Source organism: Rhamphochromis longiceps, linkage group LG6 (assembly GCF_057381845.1).
Source record: "Rhamphochromis longiceps isolate RC_006_pf linkage group LG6, R_longiceps_female_GT1.1, whole genome shotgun sequence".
Lineage (NCBI taxonomy): Eukaryota > Metazoa > Chordata > Actinopteri > Cichliformes > Cichlidae > Rhamphochromis > Rhamphochromis longiceps.
Window position 1 is genome coordinate 23,122,868 of NC_140562.1, and position 20,801 is coordinate 23,143,668.

The 20,801-nt window shown below is 41.8% G+C and overlaps 1 protein-coding gene across 1 annotated transcript in view; it reads left to right on the forward strand.

The window, feature by feature from the left end:
- Positions 1-20,801, forward strand: part of fbxo41 (F-box protein 41) — a 73,481-nt gene that overhangs the window by 11,302 nt on the left and 41,378 nt on the right. The window contains exons 3-4 of the mRNA XM_085409779.1: positions 6,417-7,192; positions 8,106-8,335. Of these exons, the coding sequence (XP_085265905.1) occupies positions 6,644-7,192; positions 8,106-8,335 (779 nt within the window). The 5' untranslated portion in view covers positions 6,417-6,643. The remainder of the gene's footprint in view (positions 1-6,416; positions 7,193-8,105; positions 8,336-20,801) is intronic.

Consider the following 20,801-nt stretch of genomic DNA (forward strand, 5'->3'; position numbering starts at 1 on the left):
GCAGAATCCCCGTGGGAGGGTAGACCACGTTTCACTTTTAAACAAACCCTGACTTCAGATTACCACCCCAATGCAAACAGCAATGAATAAAGAGTTATTTATGCCTAATACCATAACTTTCAGTCTTTGACCTTGTTGTACAGGACCACAAAATGAAGTCCTCCCTCTTACACTCAAATAGGTCATAGGTTTATAGATTGTTGACTGGACTTATTTTGCGTCTTGTTTGACTGTCTGAAAGCTTCTGTGGGTTTAACAATGAGATTGTTACTGTTTCCCAGCAAAAAGCCCTTTAAAAAGTAGCTTTTCATTAAATCTCTTCATTTGAATTACTCAATAAAGAAATGCAAAACTGCCAGTAAAGGGTATATTTGTGGTCCCATCGCACCAGTGTTGGTTGTAACTTGAATTGATTTTTTTACTGATATTTGTACATTATTATGTACTGTAAATATGGAATAACTGTGAGTTCTAATTAGAACTTATTATATTTGACTAAGTAAACTGTAAATACAATGCCTGGCCAAAAGAAAAGTCACCAACTCAAAGAATTTAATTTATAAAAATTGAGCGACTCTCTCAAATGTTGTGACGCTGCATAAGCTTGTGGAAATGATGCCTCGCTAAATTAAAATTGGCTTAGTTCTGCCAGAGTTCTCCTGTAAAAAAAAAAAAGGAGTTTTTCCTTCCCACTGTCACCAAGTGATTGATCATTGTCTGACTTTTGGGGTTTTCTCTCTGTTTATTGTAGTCTCAAGGCCTTACAGTATAAAGTACCTTGAAGTGACTGTTGAATCGAAATATATATTTATAATATAAATGGTAAATGGACTGGACTTGGTATAGTGCCATTCTACTCAAGGTATGTAGCATTTCTGAATGCACAATCTGTCAAACCTTGAAGCAGATGGGACACAGCAGCAGGCCACCGCACTGTGCCTGAGCTATCAGTGACCATAACTATCAATAACTAATGAAGCGGCCGGTAATATAGTTGTGAAAACTAACCCTTCTGGAAGTACATTTAGGCTTGGAGCCTTTGCTTTTAACTCAACTGTTTAATGAACTGTCTAAATGCACAATAATAAGATGAATTTAACCACATTTACATATCGGCAGGTTTTTTAAAAAAAATTTCTACATTATTAACTTTTATTAGGAATTAATTGCTGTTTAGGATGTGTGATCTGTCTGTGTCTCTCTACCCTTTGTGAGGGTAAAACCAAAGATTTTGTGAAAGTATGACTGTAAATATGATTGTTGTAAATACCGTACACAAGCTTACTGTGCTGCTTGATGCTGAGTAATGCACTCTCTGCGTGGCTTCTCTGTGGGATCATTATTATGGAGCCATTCTGAATATGCTCGAATCCCAAAATAGTACTGAAATACAATTGTAGCTTTGAGGTTTTTGCAGATGTGATCAGTGCAGTTACGAGAACGTAAGCTATCATAAAGCGTTCCCTAACATTTCTAGTGCTTCTACTTTTAAAGGACAGCTTGTAAAGCTGATCTGTGTTTGGCCACACAGCCTTTCAGTTGGCAGTTAAAGGTTGCAAAATGTTTGAGGCAGATGGGATAGCTGATCTGATGGGACCGATGGCTTTTTGTTGTTACTGATGGTCACTGAAGTGGAGCTGATGAGTTAAAATCTGAACTGCTACCACCTACTTTAAAGCAAACAAATACATTTTTATATCTTTACTCTGTTTGATGTCATAAGGTGACTGTGTTTCTTCAATGATGTCCATTTATTGAGGCCTGAATATGCTTTCTGTGCATATGAAGTAAAGTAAATCATACATTATCTTCCCAATAGTTTCTATTTTGTATTTCTAATGTCTGCTATTCAGTACTCCACAATAAAGAAAATTAAATGCATTTCTTTTCAATGTTTCAGCTGAGCTCCACTGACAGGATGTGACATGTGGCTAAAAGCAGCTTCGCTTCCTTCCTTTTCCTGCCTGTTTAAATACCTCACTGAGTAATTTTAAGCAGATGGGAATGCCTGCTCACTGCAGTGCAGTGACTGTGTCTGTGAAATCCTCCTCCTTTAATAAATGGGGACGCGTTGCCAGTACACTCCCTGATCCAGCCTTACCAGACGTCTAATAACAGTCTGTGCGACTTCTGGGGATTTCCAGTGTATGAGCCCACTGTGAAGAATGGTCTGCATCTGGGATTTGTGATTGTGCTTCCAGTGCCTGCTGCTTCACTCATTAATAGCTGTTGTAGAAGTTTCTGAGAGATAGGAGATCTCTGAGAGTTGGTTCCAGTTCAAGTGCCAGTGTTGGTTTTTACTCTCACTTGTTAGTTAGATTTAGGAGCTAAAAACTACTTGGCAAGGTTTAGGAAAAGATTGTGGTTTGGGTTAAAATGTGCCTCTTGATGCATAACGACTGTGTTATGGCACCAGTCCCAGAGGACACATTGTCAAATCTGTGAGACCCCACTGCCTTTGACAGACTGGAAGTACGTGACTCCTGGGAATGAGAACAGGCTGGTTTGGTGGGAACTACCTGGTAAAACAATCCCTGCTTCAAGCATGAGCTTTCTATGGCTTTGAAACACTACTCTGCCTTATAGTAGAAAGTAGCTTGTGCTATGTTGAAAATGCAGATAATACACTACCCAGTATTTAAACTGATACCATTAATAAATTCCACATGTAATGATGCTAGTTTGATTTTCTTGTCAATACGGAAACATTTCCTAAAAAATACCCTTGGGTGTGATTTATGGAGATTCCTCAGGATCATTACTAAAAGTACACACATGAGTACACACTAAAGCCAAAAACACCAACACACAATAGACAATATAATATTTATAAATCGCAGTCTGCCTGGAAATGTTCACCTTTGGATGAGCACAACTCCTAATAAAGATATGCTCTGTAATGATTGGGATTGGAACTATGACTGGTTTATTTCTAGGCTGCAAATTTACAGATTGGTAATGGTTTGGAAAGTGTGACCGAAAAAGGCATCGCCTACCGCCGTGTCTCCAGTGGGCTTTGTGTGGCTGAGGGGAGTGGCGTTCAGTGCAGCAGCAAATGGGATGCAGCAGTCTGATACAGATCCTTTTAAACAGTCTTAAATTGAAAAAGCTGGGAATAATTCTTTTATATGTAAGGAAGCATCAGGCTTAGGCTTCAGTCACAGGGGTCTAGAGACCCTGGTTATCTCTGGTTGCTAGGGAAAAATGTATTTCTGACTGGTTGACGAGTGGCTACTGGCAGTTGTAAATTGATCACAGAGAGGGATCAAAAAAACCTTTTGATTGCTTTGCTTGCTCGTAGGTTGTTGTGTTTGCCTGTGATTTGCATGGAAGATGCCAGCTTGTCTGCAAATGCTCACTGACTAACCATATAGCGATTGTAAAACTTAGCAAAATAAGAAGTGATTGCTGTCAAAGTAAAGGGTGTGCCATACTGGTGAAACTGACATGTTTTAAAACAGGGGTGGGCAACTCCAGGCCTCAAGGGCCAGTGTCCTGCAGGCTTTAGATATCACCCTGAGCCAACACACCTGAATCAATTAGTTCATTACCAGGTCTCTTGAGAACTTCAAGACATGTTGAGGAGGTAATTTAGCAATTTGAATCAGCTGTGTTGGATCAAGGATACGTCTAAAACCTGCAGGAAACTGGCCCTCGAGGCCTGGAGTTCCCTCGCCCATGTTTTAAAAGGTGCACCTTTGACTTTGATTGCAAACGGTCTGTTTCTGGTTTTCTGTCGCACTTTTTCAAGTTGCTGATTTCTGTGCATATTTGTGGGTGATTGTGGCAGTCTGCAGTCGTGAGGAGGTTTTTAGTACAACACTGCATACCTCTTTGTGAGGAGTTTCACCTAGCAACAGAAAGCAGCAAATCAAAGAGTGGAAGTTAACCGGTGGTTACCAGGGGATCCCTGGCCTGACTTTAGCAACCGCAGTGACTGTTGGCAACCTTCAGCAGCTACTCACCAACTGCTCAGGGAATATTAATTTTTTCCTAGCAACTGGTGGTTGCTAGGCTCTATGTGACTGAAGTCTTAAGCACTGTTTTTTTTAAACAAGTTTTATAAAATAAAATGTAGCAAACAAATACATCCAAGAACATGAGTTTACTGAATTTCTTATTAAGACAATGAATCACAGCAGGACTTGACTCTAAATGAGACCTTGCTACAGATATTATTTAGTAGCTGTGTAGGCTCAGAGTGAAGAACTCAGTATTGTTTGTCAGTGCACTTGTGTCTAAGACTTGAGCAGAACACTGAGCTTTACAGTAATTAGAGAAGCTGATTCAGGGAAACCAGAAAAGGATGGTGTGCTGAATTTTTATTTCATCAGGGGCTTCAAGTTCTGGGTAATTGAATTAAAAAAAAACCTAATTCACTGTTCTTGCAGTGACCCACACAGCTCTGCATCTGAATAGCAAATGGGAAAAAGTAATCAAAAAATAATTTTGAATATCTTAAGTTAACTTCAGTTTCTGAATGCAACTGTGTTTGTTTTTTGTTTTGTTTTTGTTTTGTTTTTTTTTTACCCAGAAATGCATCCAAGGAAAAGTTTTGCTATGCATTTACATGTTCTCTTCTTGTCTTCATTATCTATGAGGGCCGTTACTCTGAAAACAGATATCAGGGTTTTTTTCTTTACTACTGTGGGTTACCAGATCCCTTTGTAAAGGATTTAGCCTTATCCAGTCTGACCTCTTAGACTAAGACTGGAAAATGACCTTGGCACTAATAAGCACTCTCACTAATGGATCCATTTCCATTTCCCCACCATTCCCCGAGTACAAGTGCAAGAGCTTGCTTTTTAATCCTTGGTGAAGTAAAGGTTTCAGGTTTCTTGACGGCTAAACTCATGGATTATGAATCCAGCTGAGAGAGACAGGCTTTGATTTCTTCAGTGATCAGACAGCTGGAGTAGTAAATATTGAGAGGCCTGTGGTGAGGACATTAGGAAAACTGTTCTCTAATATTGTAATAAAGATTAGCTAAATGTAACAATAACCAGGATTTTCAACCCCAATTCCAGAGAAGTTGGGTAAAATATAAATAAAAACAGAATGTAATGTTTTGCAGATCTCATAACCCCATATTTTATTCACATTAGGACATTAAAATCTAGCTGCTCAACAGTCCTGGGTCTTCTTTGTGGTATTTTCTTTAAATTTTAAGATTCTCCAAATGTTTTCTGCTTTCAGTGAAAGATCTGGACTGCAGGCAGGCCATTTCAGCACCCGGGTTCTTCTATTATAAAGTCATGCTGTTGTAATAGATGCAGTATGTAGTTTAACATCTTCTCTCTAAAATATACAAGGCCTTCCCTGAAAGTGATGTTGTCTGGATGGGAGTGTATGTTGCTGTAAAACCTGTGTATACCTTAAAGCACTGATGGCACCTTTCCAGATGTTTAGGCTGCCAATTTCATAAACACCGATGCTCCTCATATCTCCAGAGATGCTTTTGAACTGAGCACTGTTAACTAGATGATCTCTGTCTTCTTTGGTCTGGAGGACATAGCATCCATGTTTTCCAAAAAAGAATTTGAGGTTTTGAATTGTCTGACCACAGAAAACGTTTCCACTTTGCCTGCTTTAAACGCAGAAGATAAATCATGTTCACACATAGCTTCTTCTTTGATTTTGCCTGCGTTTGTGAGTGGCACAGTGAACTGTGTTCACAGATGGTGGCTTCTGGAAGTCTTGCTCATCCCATGCAATGATTTCCATGACAGAATCATGCGTATTGTTAATGCAGTGCCACGTGAGGGCCCAAAGATCACAGACATCCAATATTTGATTTTCAAGCCTGCTTTGTGCACAGAGATTTCTCCAGATTCTCTCAGTCTGTTGTTTGTATTACGTACTGTAGATGATGAGATATTAAAATTCTTCTTCATATAGACATAGTATTTTATATCTCAGCCCACTTCTGCTGCTGGGAAAAGATGCTCTGTCATGTTACTGACCTGTTGCCAGTTAACCTAATTACTTGCAAAATTTTCCTCCAGCTGTTTCTTTTTAGCGTCACCTACTTTTGTTACCCCATCCCTGTCTTCCTAGAGATGTGTTGCTATCATCAAATTCAAAATGAGCCAGTATTTTTCATGTCTCAGATTAAACAACTGATTTGTGTTCATTTCTCTATTGTAAATAAAATGTTGTTTTTTTTTTTTGTCAAATGGGAGTTTTATGTGGCCCTGTCGCAGGGAAAAGCCGTGTAGTGTTGCTGGAAAAGGCACGTTGTTTTTTTTCCCTTGTATATTTTGGCAGGTGGTTTAGCTTTAGCTTTGTGCTCTGCTTCTTGGCATCTATTTAGTTGACTTGATTTTTGCCTTTGAGTGACTTTATCTCAGTATATGTTAGAATTATACTTGTATGAAACCAACAAACTTTAACTTGTATTTTCGTCCTCTCTTTAGGACCTTAGGAAAGGCAACCATGGCAGATGAAATGAGACGACCAGCTGAATGTTGCCACCCAGTGCGGTCATGTGACTGACCTGGCTCTTCTCTCCTGCTGATGTCCAGTAGTTGCCCTGTTCTCACCATGAGAGGATCTGTCAGGTGCTCGAGCTCAGTGCCCTCAGACTGGCGCTACCGTTGTGCTGCGTGAGCGCCCCCCCCTCCTCCGGCAGTTACTGCACGGAATGGCATCTTTGGACCTGCCATACCGCTGTCCTCGCTGCGGGGAGCACAAGCGCTTCCGAAGCCTGTCGTCGTTGCGTGCCCACCTGGAGTACAACCACACGTACGAGACCCTTTACGTCCTCTCCAAATCCAACAGTGTATGTGACGCTGCTGCTCTGCTGCCCCTAGTGGCTGAGGGAGCTCTGCTCGCACCCGCCAATAACAACGACCCCTTTGAGCCACTTCGGCCTTCAGCTTTAAAGGAGCGGCGCTTTCCTTGCCGTGAGCTTCCTTGTGCAGACGACCTGAGTTTGACCCCAGCCAACTCCAACACTGCAGCCCGGTATATTCCCAATGTGGAGTTTCCCCTGGGGGAGATTTTTATGAAAAAAGCCATGACATCCACAGATCCGGGTCCCCATGGAAACCCCAGCACAGCTGTAGCGGTGGCAGCTAATGTAGCAGCCAGTGCAGTCGAAGCAGCGTATGAGGAAGGCCTGGCCAGGCTGAAGGCGCGGGCGTTTGAACGGCTGGAGCTGGATGAGAGGCTGGAGAAGCTGTCTGAAGAGGTAAATACACTAAGCTAACAGAGTCAGAATAAACTTTATCAGGAAATTGTGTCCATAAACAGTCCTGTGCAACAACTCACCTCTCATTTCTCTATATTTTGCTTCCAAGGAGCCAGACTTTCTTGGAATTTTTTAAGTGGTCCTTGGACATTAGCTGCTTTTTCACTAATTTTCTAATAGTCTACTTCTTCACATTTCCTTCTTTCTTCATGATTCCTCTTACCTTGATGAGCTTGAGCATCCCCACAGCATTATACTCCCACCACCGTGCTTCACTGAGGGGACAGTGTTCTTCGGGTTGCACGCCTCTCCCTTCTTTCTCCAAACATAAGCAGCATCTCCCCGGCCAAAGAGCTTTAGTTTCTTTTCTTCTGACCAGAGGATGCACTTCCAATATGCATAAGTAGTATGTAATTAGTATATTTCTGTCTGGCTTGAAAGTGTCTCTTCTGCAGAAGTGAAGTTTTTCTTGGTCTGCAACCTCACAGTCCATTCCTGTGCAGGGTTCTAGTGATTGCCTTCTTTGAGACTATAATTCCTGACTTGGCTAAGTCATTCACTAGTGTTATGGAAGTTGATCTGGGGTCTTTAGACACTGTATTTTTTTTTTTTAACCAGTCTTCAAACTCTTTCACTTTCTACCTCTGCAATGCTTGTTCTGTACTGTGTAACTCTTGATAATTCTCACTCCAATTATTGACATTTTGGTACACTGCGATAACTTTGTATATCCATCTCTTGCAACAAGTTTTTTTCTCCAGTGTAAACGGACTTCTTTTGTTTTTGGCATGCTTTTTCATGATTTCGTTCTCTGATCTGATTTTCTAAAGAAAACTAGTATGCTTAGAAATTCTTGGAAAAAAAAACACTTTAAATTTTACACAGGGGGGTAAAATTTTCTCCTCGACTGTAGGTGGAGCAGAAAATAGCGGCCCGTGTAGGCCGTCTTCAGGCGGAGCTGGAGAGGAAGAGCTCAGAGTTGGAGCGGGCCAAGCTGGAGAGTGAACGGCTGAGCCAGGAGAAACAAGACCTGGAGGACAAGGCCTCGGAGCTTTCTCGGCAGGTGGACGTCTCCGTGGAGATGCTAGCCAATCTCAAGCAGGACCTGGTGAACAAGGAGGCAGAGCTGAACCACAAACAGCAGTAAGTGAAATATACTGGTTCTCTGCTGTTTAACACATTCCAGTTTTATAACACATCTGAATGGGTTGGTGTATACAAAAGTGCAATTAAGTGCCCTTAAACATCCTGCTAAGGAAAAACAGCAGTCCATCCAAAAATTTGGAAAAAAAACATTTTAAAGAGTGTGGAAGTGCTAAAGCCAAAAACAGGTCACATAAGAATTTGTATATTAAAACAAATCTGCACACAATAGCACAGGTTTTACCTGCTTACATACTTATTTATTGATCTCCCTCATCGACTTCACTGCTGCATGGTCTGATCCAGGACAGAAGAGAGCTGCTGCCCTGCTGTAGTTATCTTTATTTCTGTTTTCTTAACCTGTTCTTTCTTGCTGTTGTGCTACATATTAAATAAATATTACACATCATAATTAAGGATTAGATATGTATTAAAATAATATTTAAGGCAAACACTCTTGGAGCTAACTAAATGTGCAAAGTATTTGAGAAATAATTATACACGCTACTTTTTCCCTCTGTAGCAGGTCTGACACACACACACACAACATACTGGTACTGATGTCGCACGGACTCGCACACAAACTTTGACCTCTTTTGACTGCACCTATAACCAATAAATACGATGACAAATCTGTAAGATTAACGTCACTTCCATGCAAGTTGATATGAATGACTCTAGATGGATATGCCGAGCAGGTGTTTCTGACATCTGAATATTTGCTGGCCAAACGCTATCATAACCTTGCTTTCGCAGGGTAATAGCAGGTCAGAGACATCATGCTGTTCCTCAGGGTGCTCTGATGGCATGCAGGCATATGGCTGACAGCAAAAATCAAAAGAGGATATGTGGCTTGTGTGATCTAGCAGAATTATAAAAATATAATTGTTGGCCTTCATATGCTTCTAATTTGACATTAATGTCATACGAAATTGTGAAATAGATGATAGAAAAAAAGTAACCTGCAAAAAGGGGACTTATCAAGTAAGAAGTTAAAAGCACAGGTGCCTGAGCACTACCTGGGGCAGGGGTCGGCAACCTGCGGCTCCGGAGCCGCATGCGGCTCTTTAGTCCTTACAGTGCGGCTCCGCGTGGTTTGGGAAAATAAATTAGAAGTATTTAGCTGACGTGTATTTTTATTTTTTTTATTTTTATGTTAGTTCTTTTTTACCTTGTAGTTCTATAAATATAAAAATAAATTTATATTCTATTATTTTTTTCATCGCTCAAAATAAGAGTCAAACTCGCGGAAACCGATATACCCGCCGAAACGCCGTGCATTTATCAAGACTTTCAACCCCAGGTAGGCCAATTATGGATCTTTGGATCCAGCCATTCTCCACCGTGAACTATGTTAAAGACAAACACCGCTCACGCCTCACAGATGACAGCTTACAGTCCTGCGTAAAGATGAAAGTGACTGTTACAGCCTACATCAACAAGTGCATTGAGGATGTAACAGTCACGAAAACCATAACTGTCCGGGCCAATCAAAAACCATGGATGACAGGAGAGGTCTACAGGCTGCTGAAAGCTCGGAATGTTGCCTTCAGAGATGGAGACGAGGCAAGCCTGAGGACAGCTAGGGCCAACCTTTCCCGTGGCATCAGAGAGGCTAAGAGACAGTACTCCAGGAAAATATCCCATCACTTCAAAGACAGCAGAGACTCACGGAGCCTGTGGCGGGGCATTCAGACCATCACAGATTACAAGCCCCCACCACAGACTTGTGACAGTACTATCCCCCTGCTGAACGAGCTGAACACTTTCTTTGCTCGCTTTGAAGTCCGAAACAGCACCACTGCACAGAAGACCCCACCCCCTCCTGGTGACCAGGTGATGACTCTGTCCCCGGACAGCGTGAGGAGATCCCTCAGCAGGATCAATGCGCGTAAAGCTCCGGGTCCTGACAACATTCCTGGTCGTGCACTGAGAGACTGTGCAGTGGAACTCACTGATGTCTTCACAGACATCTTCAACATATCACTCATCCAGGCTGTCGTCCCCACATGTTTTAAAGCCACCACAATCATTCCGGTTCCAAAAAAGTCATCTCCCTCCTGCTTTAATGACTACCGTCCTGTTGCACTTACTCCCATCCTGATGAAGTGCTTCGAACGACTAGTCATGCAGCACATCAAGACTGTCCTGCCCCCCTCCCTGGACCCCTTCCAGTTTGCGTATCGGCCCAACCGCTCAACCGATGATGCCATCTCCACTGCACTCCACTCAGCACTCACACACCTGGACAAAAAAGATTCATATGTTCGAATGCTGTTCATAGACTTCAGTTCAGCATTCAACACTATAATCCCCCAACAGCTCACTCAAAAACTGGTCCAGCTGGGGCTCAACACCTCACTGTGCAACTGGCTGTTGGATTTCCTCACCGGAAGACCTCAAGCAGTACGGGTCGGCAGTAATACATCCAGCACCATCATTTTAAACACGGGGGCCCCGCAGGGATGTGTGCTGAGCCCCCTCCTCTTCACTCTGCTGACCCATGTCAGCTTACTATCACCTCAAGAATATATCAAGGATAAAAGATCTGATGTCTCAACAGGACCTGGAAAAACTAGTCCATGCATTCATCTTTAGTAGGCTTGATTACTGTAACAGCATCTTTACAGGTCTACCTAAAAAATCAGTCAGACAACTACAGCTCATTCAGAACTCTGCTGCTCGAGTCCTCACTAAGACCAAAAAAGTGGACCACATCAGTCCATCTCTGAGGTCCTTACACTGGCTGCCTGTCCGTCAGAGGATAGACTTTAAAGTTCTGATGCTGGCCTATAAAGCTCTGAATGGTTTAGGACCAAAATACATCAATGACCTCCTGACCCAGTATGAACCATCCAGATCCCTCAGGTCATCTGGATCCGGTCTTTTATCAGTTCCCAGAGTCAGAACCAGACACGGAGAAGCTGCATTCAGCTTTTATGCTCCTTATATCTGGAACAAACTCCCAGAAAGCCTCAGATCAGCTGAAACACTCAGTTTATTTAAATCCAGGTTGAAGACTCACCTGTTCTCAGCTGCATTTGAATAAAGCACCAAATCCACACTTTAAGCTTAAATTTCAAAACTTACATTTAACTACTGATTTTATCTACTGTTCTGATTTTATCTGTTTTGATTTTATATACTGTTTTGTTTGTTTGTTTGTTTGTTTGTTAATTAGTTAGTTAGTTTATTTGCTTGTTTTAATCAATTTTAAATCATGCTTTTTATTTGTTCTTGTTTCTAATGTCTCTGTAAAGCACTTTGAATCACCTTGTTGTTGAATTGTGCTATACAAATAAACTTGCCTTGCCTTGCCATGACTGCACTCCATCACACAGCTCCAACCTCTTCATCAAGTTTGCGGACGACACAACGGTGGTGGGTCTCATTAGCAACAGGGATGAGACCGACTACAGAAGTGAGGTGAGACGCCTGGCCACGTGGTGTGCTGACAACAATCTCTCTCTGAATGTGGAGAAGACGAAGGAGATTGTTGTGGACTTCAGGAGAATGCACACCCAACATGCTCCTCTGACCATTGACGGAGCGTCTGTGGAGAGAGTGAGCAGCACCAAGTTCTTGGGTGTGCACATCACAGAGGATCTCTCCTGGACGTACAACACCACAGCACTGGCCAAGAAATCACAGCAGCGTCTCTTCTTTCTCCGCAAACTAAGAAGAGCAGGAGCTCCAGCCCCCATCATGCACACTTTCTACAGAGGCACCATCGAGAGCATCCTGTCGAGCTGCATCACTGTGTGGTTTGGAGCCTGCAATGCGTCCTGCCATAGAACCCTCCAACGCATAGTGAGAGCTGCAGAGAGGATCATTGGTGTCTCTCTCCCCTCCCTCCAGGACATTTACAGCACCCGTCTCACTAAAAAAGCCCTTTGCATAGCGGCTGATCCCACGCACCCAATGCAAAGCTTCTTCAAGCTGCTGCCGTCAGGGAGGAGACTGCGGAGTCTCCAGGCCAGGACCAGCAGACTGAAGGACAGCTTCATCCATCAGGCTGTCAGGAAGCTAAACTCCCTCCCGATTCTGCCCCCCTCTCCCCTCTTCTCCACCACGGTCTCACTGAACTCTGTCACACACACACACACACTCACTCTCTGACGCACTCACTGGCCTGCTCCAGTCACTTTGTGGAGCATTGGACTGCTTAAGCATTGGACCTCATAAGACTTTGTTGTTACACTATCTCTTACCGTACACTACTAAATCCCCATTTGCACTATTTGCCTATTTTGCACCACTATGCCTTCTTACTTGAATATTGTATATTGCATAGCTTTTTTTTGTTATATGTAAAATTGTATTGTATTTATTTAAATTTTTACTTTTTAATTATTTTATTTGCATTTTTCTAATCACTAGGGTTTGAGAGTAACGCAATTTCTATTCTGTGTATGTCCTGTACATGTGGCAGAATTGACAAATAAAGTTGACTTGACTTGACTTGACTTGACTTGAAGTGACTTGTACAGCCCCGATTTGCAGACGCTGTGCGCAGAGGTTCAGGAGCAGAAGTCCCATTGTAAACATATCACGGCAGACCCGACGATGTTTCCATGAACACGCTTTTTAGCATCTCTTTATTGACCACTTTTCACACACGGTTGCTATACACATACAGCCGGCTGTAGCTTTTCAGCTCACAGCCCGACACATACCAACACAACAGCATAGAGAGCACAGACGTAAAGGCGGCGAGGCCTGATTGCAGGTGCTGCTCAGGTGCGTCGCCTCCCCTGCAGCGGCGCTGCAGACCACGCCACGCCACACACATTAACCAGGTAAAATACATATTTAGGCAGAATTTTGCAAATATCTATTTGTCATTTTTTAGCAGCATAGTGCTTTTTTTCCCAATTATTTTTTAAAAGTCAGGTCAAGGCTCCAAAAGCCCAAAGGCGATATAAGGGTGGCGGCTCACAACACTTTTTGTTTGCTACATGGATCATTTTAGTTCAGCTGGGTGTCTTTCCTTTTGCTATATTTCATTAAGAGTTCAAAATGTGTCAATTACATAAATAAAATGTAATTTTCTCTGTAGCACTTCAAGGATTTCATAAGCAACACACCTTAGTTGTTCACACACAGCATAAAGGTAAAAAACAATATATACAGTGTTATTGTCATTTTAGATGTCAAAAAGTATTTGCGGCTCCCACTGTTTTCTTTTGCGTGGAAACCGGGTCCAAATGGCTTTTTCGGTGTTAAAGGTTGCTGACCTCTGACCTGGGGTCTATGTGGGCACGTGCCTCATCTGTTCCTTGAAGCTCTGCATGAGGAACAAAAACAGTTGGTGTTGAAGTACCTGCAGCAGTCCTTGGAAAAACATTGTCCCGTGATTCCATGATTGCATTTTACTACCTGTCAGCAATTTCTGCAGTACTGTGCTGCAGCTGTCTTCCCTCCAGCTAAACGCATAAGGAAAGGTTGCTTTAATACGAAGTCTCCTTGTTTGTGTGCTGCATTTTGGATGAAGATCTTGTGTTTAGTTTAACCGCTCATCAGTGTCAGAGTATTAGTTTAATTTCTGAAATGGTCTGAGGCGCTCTGAGTAGTGCTGAGTTGGAAAGTGACATTGGACTGCACACGGCAGCGCTTTATCATCCTCTTCCCTCCTTTCCTTCACCTCTCCCTCTGTGTTGATAATGTAATTTGCCATCATACCCCCCCCCCCCCCCCCCCCCCCCCCCAACCACCAGATGTGTTCTGCATCTGTCCCACTGTTGTCGCGATTTACCAGTGTCCTCCAGGGCTGGTCAGCTGCTCATGTTGAATGGAGGGCTGGATGGGAGCAGCTGGATTGGCAGTAGAGATTACAGCATCCTGCCAGTCCCTCAATAAAGCTGCCATGCTGTTTCTTGAACTAGTTAAAGTGCGGCTGCTGTAAATAGACTAAGTTCTTGGATGCCAATCACAGCTTTATGAAGATAGATGAGGATGATTTGGAGCTCTTCCGCAGCATGGCTCAAAGCTTAATTTTCAGATTTTTAGAGCTTTTATTGAAATGAGTCCCAGGATGAATTATTGTGCACTCCAAAAATTTGTGCTGTTTTTAGTTTGACACACTAGAAGCTGTCAAACTAAAATCTTTTATAGGATGCATGCCATCTAGTTTCCTTTTTAATATTTGCAAATGTTAACAAAGGAGGATTGGATGCATTATAGCATTAGAAAGGGGAAAAAAGGCTCTGCAAACAGAATAAGTACATAAGAACATGTAGTTGAAATATTGCTTGGATTTTTTGATCTACAGTGTTAAACTGTAGTTTCTGTCCACTTGATTTAGATCCGTTTGTGGCACTAGTAACTACGAAAACAACCTCTTCACTTTAAGCAGTGAAAATAAAAATACAATTTTACTGACTGCTTTACTTTGAACACTGAAGTACCACTAATGGAACTAAAGCAGAACCATAAGCTCTATTGGAAAAAAAAATTAAATGTTTGCTTTAATGAAAAAGTTTTCTTTTTTAAAAACAGGCAGAACATTTTTTTTCAGTGGTCACTAAAATTCAACCTTGCAAAAGTCACCGGATAGATCTCAGATTTTCAAACCTGTCCACCTGGTCAAGAAAGCCCGTCAGCGTCTCTTCTTCCTCAGAAGACTTAGAGACTTCCATCTGCCACTGAAGGTGCTCAAGAACTTCTACTCCTGCACCATCGAGAGCTTCCTGACGGCAAACATCTGCACCTGGTTTGGGAACAGCACCAAGCAGGACAGACGAGATCTGCAAAGAGTGGTGCGCTCAGCCGAACGCATCATTCAATCAGAGCTCCCTGACCTGCTGTCCATCTACACCAAGCGGTGCAAGTCCAAAGCTAGGAAGATTATGATGGACCTCTCCCATCCCAACAATGGACTCTTCTCACTGTTGAGGTCTGGGAAGCGCTTCCGCTCCCTTAAGGCCAAAACAGAGAGAATGAGGAGGAGCTTCTTCCACCAGGCTATTCGGGCCCTGAACCAGGTGTAGGACTGGACTCTCCCACACACGTCACTATAAGACTGGACTCTCACACACGTCACCACACGCACCACCACACATTTCCTATAATCCTATAATTCCTATAATTTATAATCTTTATAATCTTTATAATCTCTTCTGCTATTTGCACATTCTTTACTGTAAATTCCTAAGTTAATTTGTAAATTTTGTAGTAACCTGTAAATTGTAAATATTGTAAAACTTTTTTTCTGTCATTTAATGGTCGGGCATTGTACAGCTACAAGCATTTCACCCCCATGTCATACTGTGTATGGTTGTGTGTGTGTGTGTGTGTGTGTGTGTGACAAATAAAAATTTGAATTTGAATTGAATTTGAATTTGACCTCATGAACTGTTTGCCCTCCCTCATTGCTACTTTCAGCTACATTTATTCACTTCAACTACTCATTATTCATTAATCTGTTGAATTCTTTTAAAAATAATTTCAAAGAAATCTTTGATCTTTAAAATGTCAGTACTGACAGTTTCCTTGTGTCCAAGATAATGCCTTCAGCATACTCAATTTGTCCGCTGAAGATATCCACCACACCGAAACCTGTTAAAATCGCCTTGTTTGGCTTTCATTTTGCAGTGCTCTAGTGGTAAATGCAAACATCGTAGGTTTTTGACTAGTTAGTCTTATTACCCAAACGGCTTTGTTTTCAGATGTGGCTGATCTTGAGCGTTCATCTGGTTTAATGTACAAAAAAACGCCCACAAGATGTCCTGTTCTTTTACTCACTTCTGCTCGTCTATTGTAAAGGTTACAGTAGCTGTGGTCACGTATCTCAAACCTGGCAACATCAGACAGGGAAGGTCATGCTGTGGGCTTAAAATCCTTGCCTGGGCTGTGTGAATACCACCTACTTATGTCAGCAGCTTAGCCTCTCCCTCTTTCTCACACTCACACACAATTCTTGTGCCTTTCTGCCTCTCAGAGGAGAAGCTGGCAGTGAAACAGTAAGCTCATTCAGAGTCTAAAATACAGAGCAGGTCTGAGGTGGAAAAAGAGCATCACAGTCTGTGAATGTTCAGCAGGGTGGACGTGAAAGCCGTAGTCAACAGATACAAAGCGACTTATTGGCTCATGTATGTCTCCCTAACAGCCTATTAGATGATTTTTAGTTTAATTCTAAAAGAATCCAGTGACTTTAAAGGCTCTGTGAAAGCCCTTTAAGGAGATGTGTGAGATCGTGCTTTTATATCAGCTGTGTCAAATGCTGAAAAATGCGAGTCACCTAACCGAAGGTTGCTAAGCGACCAGAAGAAACTCCTACGAGCCTTCTTTTGCTTCTAGCAGTGTCGTGCATAAAAATATGACCTTGATAATTCCTCCTGCACTTAATATCCCTGTAATTAGAAAAAAAGTGTGCAGAACGCCTCAGGTGCAGTTGTTCCTTTCAGCTTAGACTTTATTACTCAGCATGTGAAATAATTCATTCACAAACAATACGAGCGAAAAAAAACTCCGCCGCATGCTAGCCTGTAGCGGTCAGAGCTGAATGAAGCGTGCCTGTTAAGTGGTTTAATAGCAGCTGGAATAAACGAGAGCAGCTGTAATCAGCAGAAACTGGAGCCCGAGGAGAAATGAAAAATGATGGGACGGTTATCTCCATCATTTCAGCTGTTACAGAATCACTCAAATGAGAAAACTGCTCCATTTTGTGTCTGTCTCAGAAATATCATTGGAGTTTTTCCAACTATCTGTGATTGCTTAATGATGTGGGTTTATTTCATTGCTATGATAATGATCTTGTTATGATTACAGTAGATGGTTTTAAAGAGGTATTTGGAGCAAACGTTTCTGTAATGGACTGTAATACATGGTGATCATGCACAGCCAAGTATGTGATGGCCTGCCTCTCGAACACTGTATGCTTCAGTCGCAGCATTTTGCCGAGAGCTTAAGGGGCTGAATGCAGTATTAATTAGACCTGTGCAATATTACAGTCCAGTGCTCAACTTAGGTTAAAAGTGAACCTGAAGTGCTTTTCCTTGTTGTCTCTCATATATCCAGGTAAGTCCGTAAGTGCTTGGACAGTGCCACAGGTTTTGTAATTATGCATGTGTACACCTCCACAGTGGATCACACAAACAGTAGCTGTAGGCAGCTGCAGCGAAAGCCTTTCAGAGCATCTCAAAGGAGAAAAAGCAGCATTACAATGAGGAGTGATCCTTTGGAGAAAGTAAACATGATTTATTGAAATGCAGAGTGTGACTAATAAGCTTAGCAGGATTATTTAGCAGAGTTGACTCCAATGAAGATAAGAAGTAGGACAGGACCTCAGCAATGTCCTGTGGTAAATAATACCCCCACCCCAGTTTCTAGACACTTTTTTGTCATTGGTTCACAGAAAGCAGTCAACAAAAAGACTGGACCAGAGTGATGATGACTGAATTGAATTTGACACCGTGGGAAAATAAAAGTGATGTAAAGAACAGACCAGCAGCTGAAACACCCAAGAATGCAGGCAGACGAGTGAATCCAGATCTTACTTATTGAACTTCATCTTTAAGCTTCAGTTGCTGATGTCCATGGGTCCTAGACTTGAATCAGCCATAGTCTGCACATATTTTTATCCAAATTTGTTAAAAACTGTCCAGAAATGTTAGTTTGCCCAATTACATTTGAGACTCACTCAGTCTAAAAGTCTGTTGTTGATTGATTAAAAAACCACTTTGGGGATTTTACAGCGGCAGAATTACAAAAAACTGTATTATTGCCCAAATTCTTACTGACCAAGTGACTTCTTCAGAGACTGAGGAAGTCACTTGGATGAGTGGCGATATGTTTCTCCCACTGGAAACGCTACATCCAGATGAACAGAGTCAACTTTTTTGCGTGGACTTTGATGTTTGCAGATGACGTTTCTTTCTATGGTGAGATTAGTGATCAGGTGGAAGAGAGCCTGGAGAGGTAGAGGTATGCACTGGAGAGACAAATGAAAGTCAGTAGAAGCAAAAATAATAGATGTGTGTCAGTGAGAGGGAAACAGGTGTGATAGTTAAGATGCAAGGAGTAGATATATTGAAGCGGGATGAGATTAAATGTCTGGGTTCAGCCATCCAAAGCAACAGATGAAGAAGAAGAGTGTGCATGCAGGGTCGAGCGGTTGGAGACAAATGTCAGACGTGATTTGTGACAAAAGGCTGACAGCAGGAATGAAAAAGAAGGTTTTCAAGATGGTAGTGAGACCTGGTATTTATATTCCTATGTATGTATGGTTTGAAAATGGTGGCACTGACAAAGAAGTTGAGAGGAGGTTGACCTGAAGGTCCTGAGGTTTTCACTGGGAGTGACCAGAAATGGATAAGACAAGTAATGACTTTAACAAAGGAACAGCTCAGGTTACACCGTTTGGAGACAAAGTTACAGAATCAAGGCTGAGATGGTTTGGACAGGTGCAGATGAGGGATAGTGGATATACTGAACAAAGAATTTTGAAGATGTAGAGGCAGAAGAAGGAAACAGGACTGGCTTTGTCATGTTATGTGAAGGAATCAGAACAAGAAATGAAGTATGTTTTGTTTTTGCATTTTGAGTCGTAATGAACCTCCTAACACTCGAACTCTTCCACGGCATGCATTTTTAATTTCTCTTTGATATGTGGCCATATTGGGGCCCGATGAATGTAAAAACAAAGAATTACCAGATTTTTTGTTTCTAAGAAAAATGTGAGCCACATATAAGGATATTCATTTAAAATTTTGATAGAACAGTGGCAATATAATGTCCTCGTAAGTGGATATCAGGTCCTAGGAGGTTAAGGCAGAAGTAAATCTTCTCCTGACCTCATATAATCCCATGTAGGCTAGACCATTCATCCATTAATCTGAAACACTATAGTGTTGAGAATGTGTCAGAAAAGTACTACTATTATGGTAAATTTGTGCCTGGACAGTAGTGTTTATGTTATTAGGCTGTGTTGTAGATAGACTATCTGCGTTTCGTCACTTCTTAACTGGTTTGTACCGACCCAATGTATCATTCATCCATAATCATACTTATCTTACATACTGTACAAACAGCGGGGGGAGGCAGTGATGCATTTTTAATGTCTGTGTAGGTGTTCAAAATATTCTGTCCACCCTCTGCATAGAAAAGCAAAAGAGAGCTCTGAGAGCTGCCAGGTTTTCATATCATATTCAGCACACACACACGCACCTGCTGCAGTAGGCCTTAACCCTGCAGGCTTGATTTATTCCTACAACCAGCTTTGATAAAGTAACATTGGTCTGTGCTGAATTCAAAACCCAGAGGCTCTGAAGGAAGCACAAAATACAGAAGAGTCCCGCTATGTGCTGTCACCATGTCTTCTTCAGAAAACAAGCCTATTTCACTGAGCAGGAAATCTCGACTGCAAAGTGAAGCTGTCAGGGCAAAAAGAGAACTCATCTCATTAGTAGCAGTGTCTCGGAGAAAGAAACATGGCAAGACTTCCAAAGGCTCCCTAATGACAAAGAATCAGAAAGGGAACAGGACACGCACAATATCTAGGAGGATGGAATATTTGAATAATAATAAAGAAGTTGGGCATCTGCTGTGAAGATGAAAAATCAAAGTCGAAGGTAGTTTTGATTTTTATAAACAAACACATTTTTGAATTGTTGAAGTATCGGTGCAACATATGTCTGAAGGCAGTCGAGAAATATTTGATCAAACTCTGGAGGAATGGGTGTCATTTAAACAGGCAAATTGTTTGAATGACAGAAAACACGCTGGTGCTGTTTCCAAGCACTTTTATGTCATAAAAAATGCATGCACATACTGTGCTGTAGAGATCTTTTCTTTTTTTTAATTTCAGGGAATTTGTTCATTAACAAGAACAATAACATGAAGTTCTGCACTGGTACGTGCTTACAAAGCCCATTTAATTGGACTGAATGTCTGCAGTTGGATTTATCAGGGCTGTAATGCACAAAAGAGTTGTGGTAATCCAACCTTAGAACAAATCAGTGCATGTGTGTGTAGACACTGCTTCAGGTTTCCTGTAGTGAGATGAAGATGAAGTGGCTTCTAACAAGAAATCGTTCCACATGATAAATAATCAAGACTAGTGCATTCGATTTCAGTTAGGGCAGGATTTATGGGCAGAGGGCTTTTCATGTCTGCCATTAGATGTAGGAGACTGACATGAGTGTCCTTGAGTTTGGGTGAAATTATTTCATGAGGGCAGGAGAAGGGAATCAGGAAGGATGATGCAACCGGTCTTTCAGTAGACACATCTCTCCTCTCATTATGTTGAGACTGACACGAAAGGTTGGACTAACAATTGTGCAATAAGATGAATGGTGTGGTCAAGTGTAAGGTACTTGAAGAATCCATCAAGGGTAGATATTTGTCAGTGTGTGTCGGGGGCTGTTTTTCATCAGAAAACCTTATATTGAGACAATGTTGTCTCGGATGTTTTCAAGTTGTTATGTCTAAAAACAGATGTCCTAGCAAAAAAGTCAAAATGTTTCGG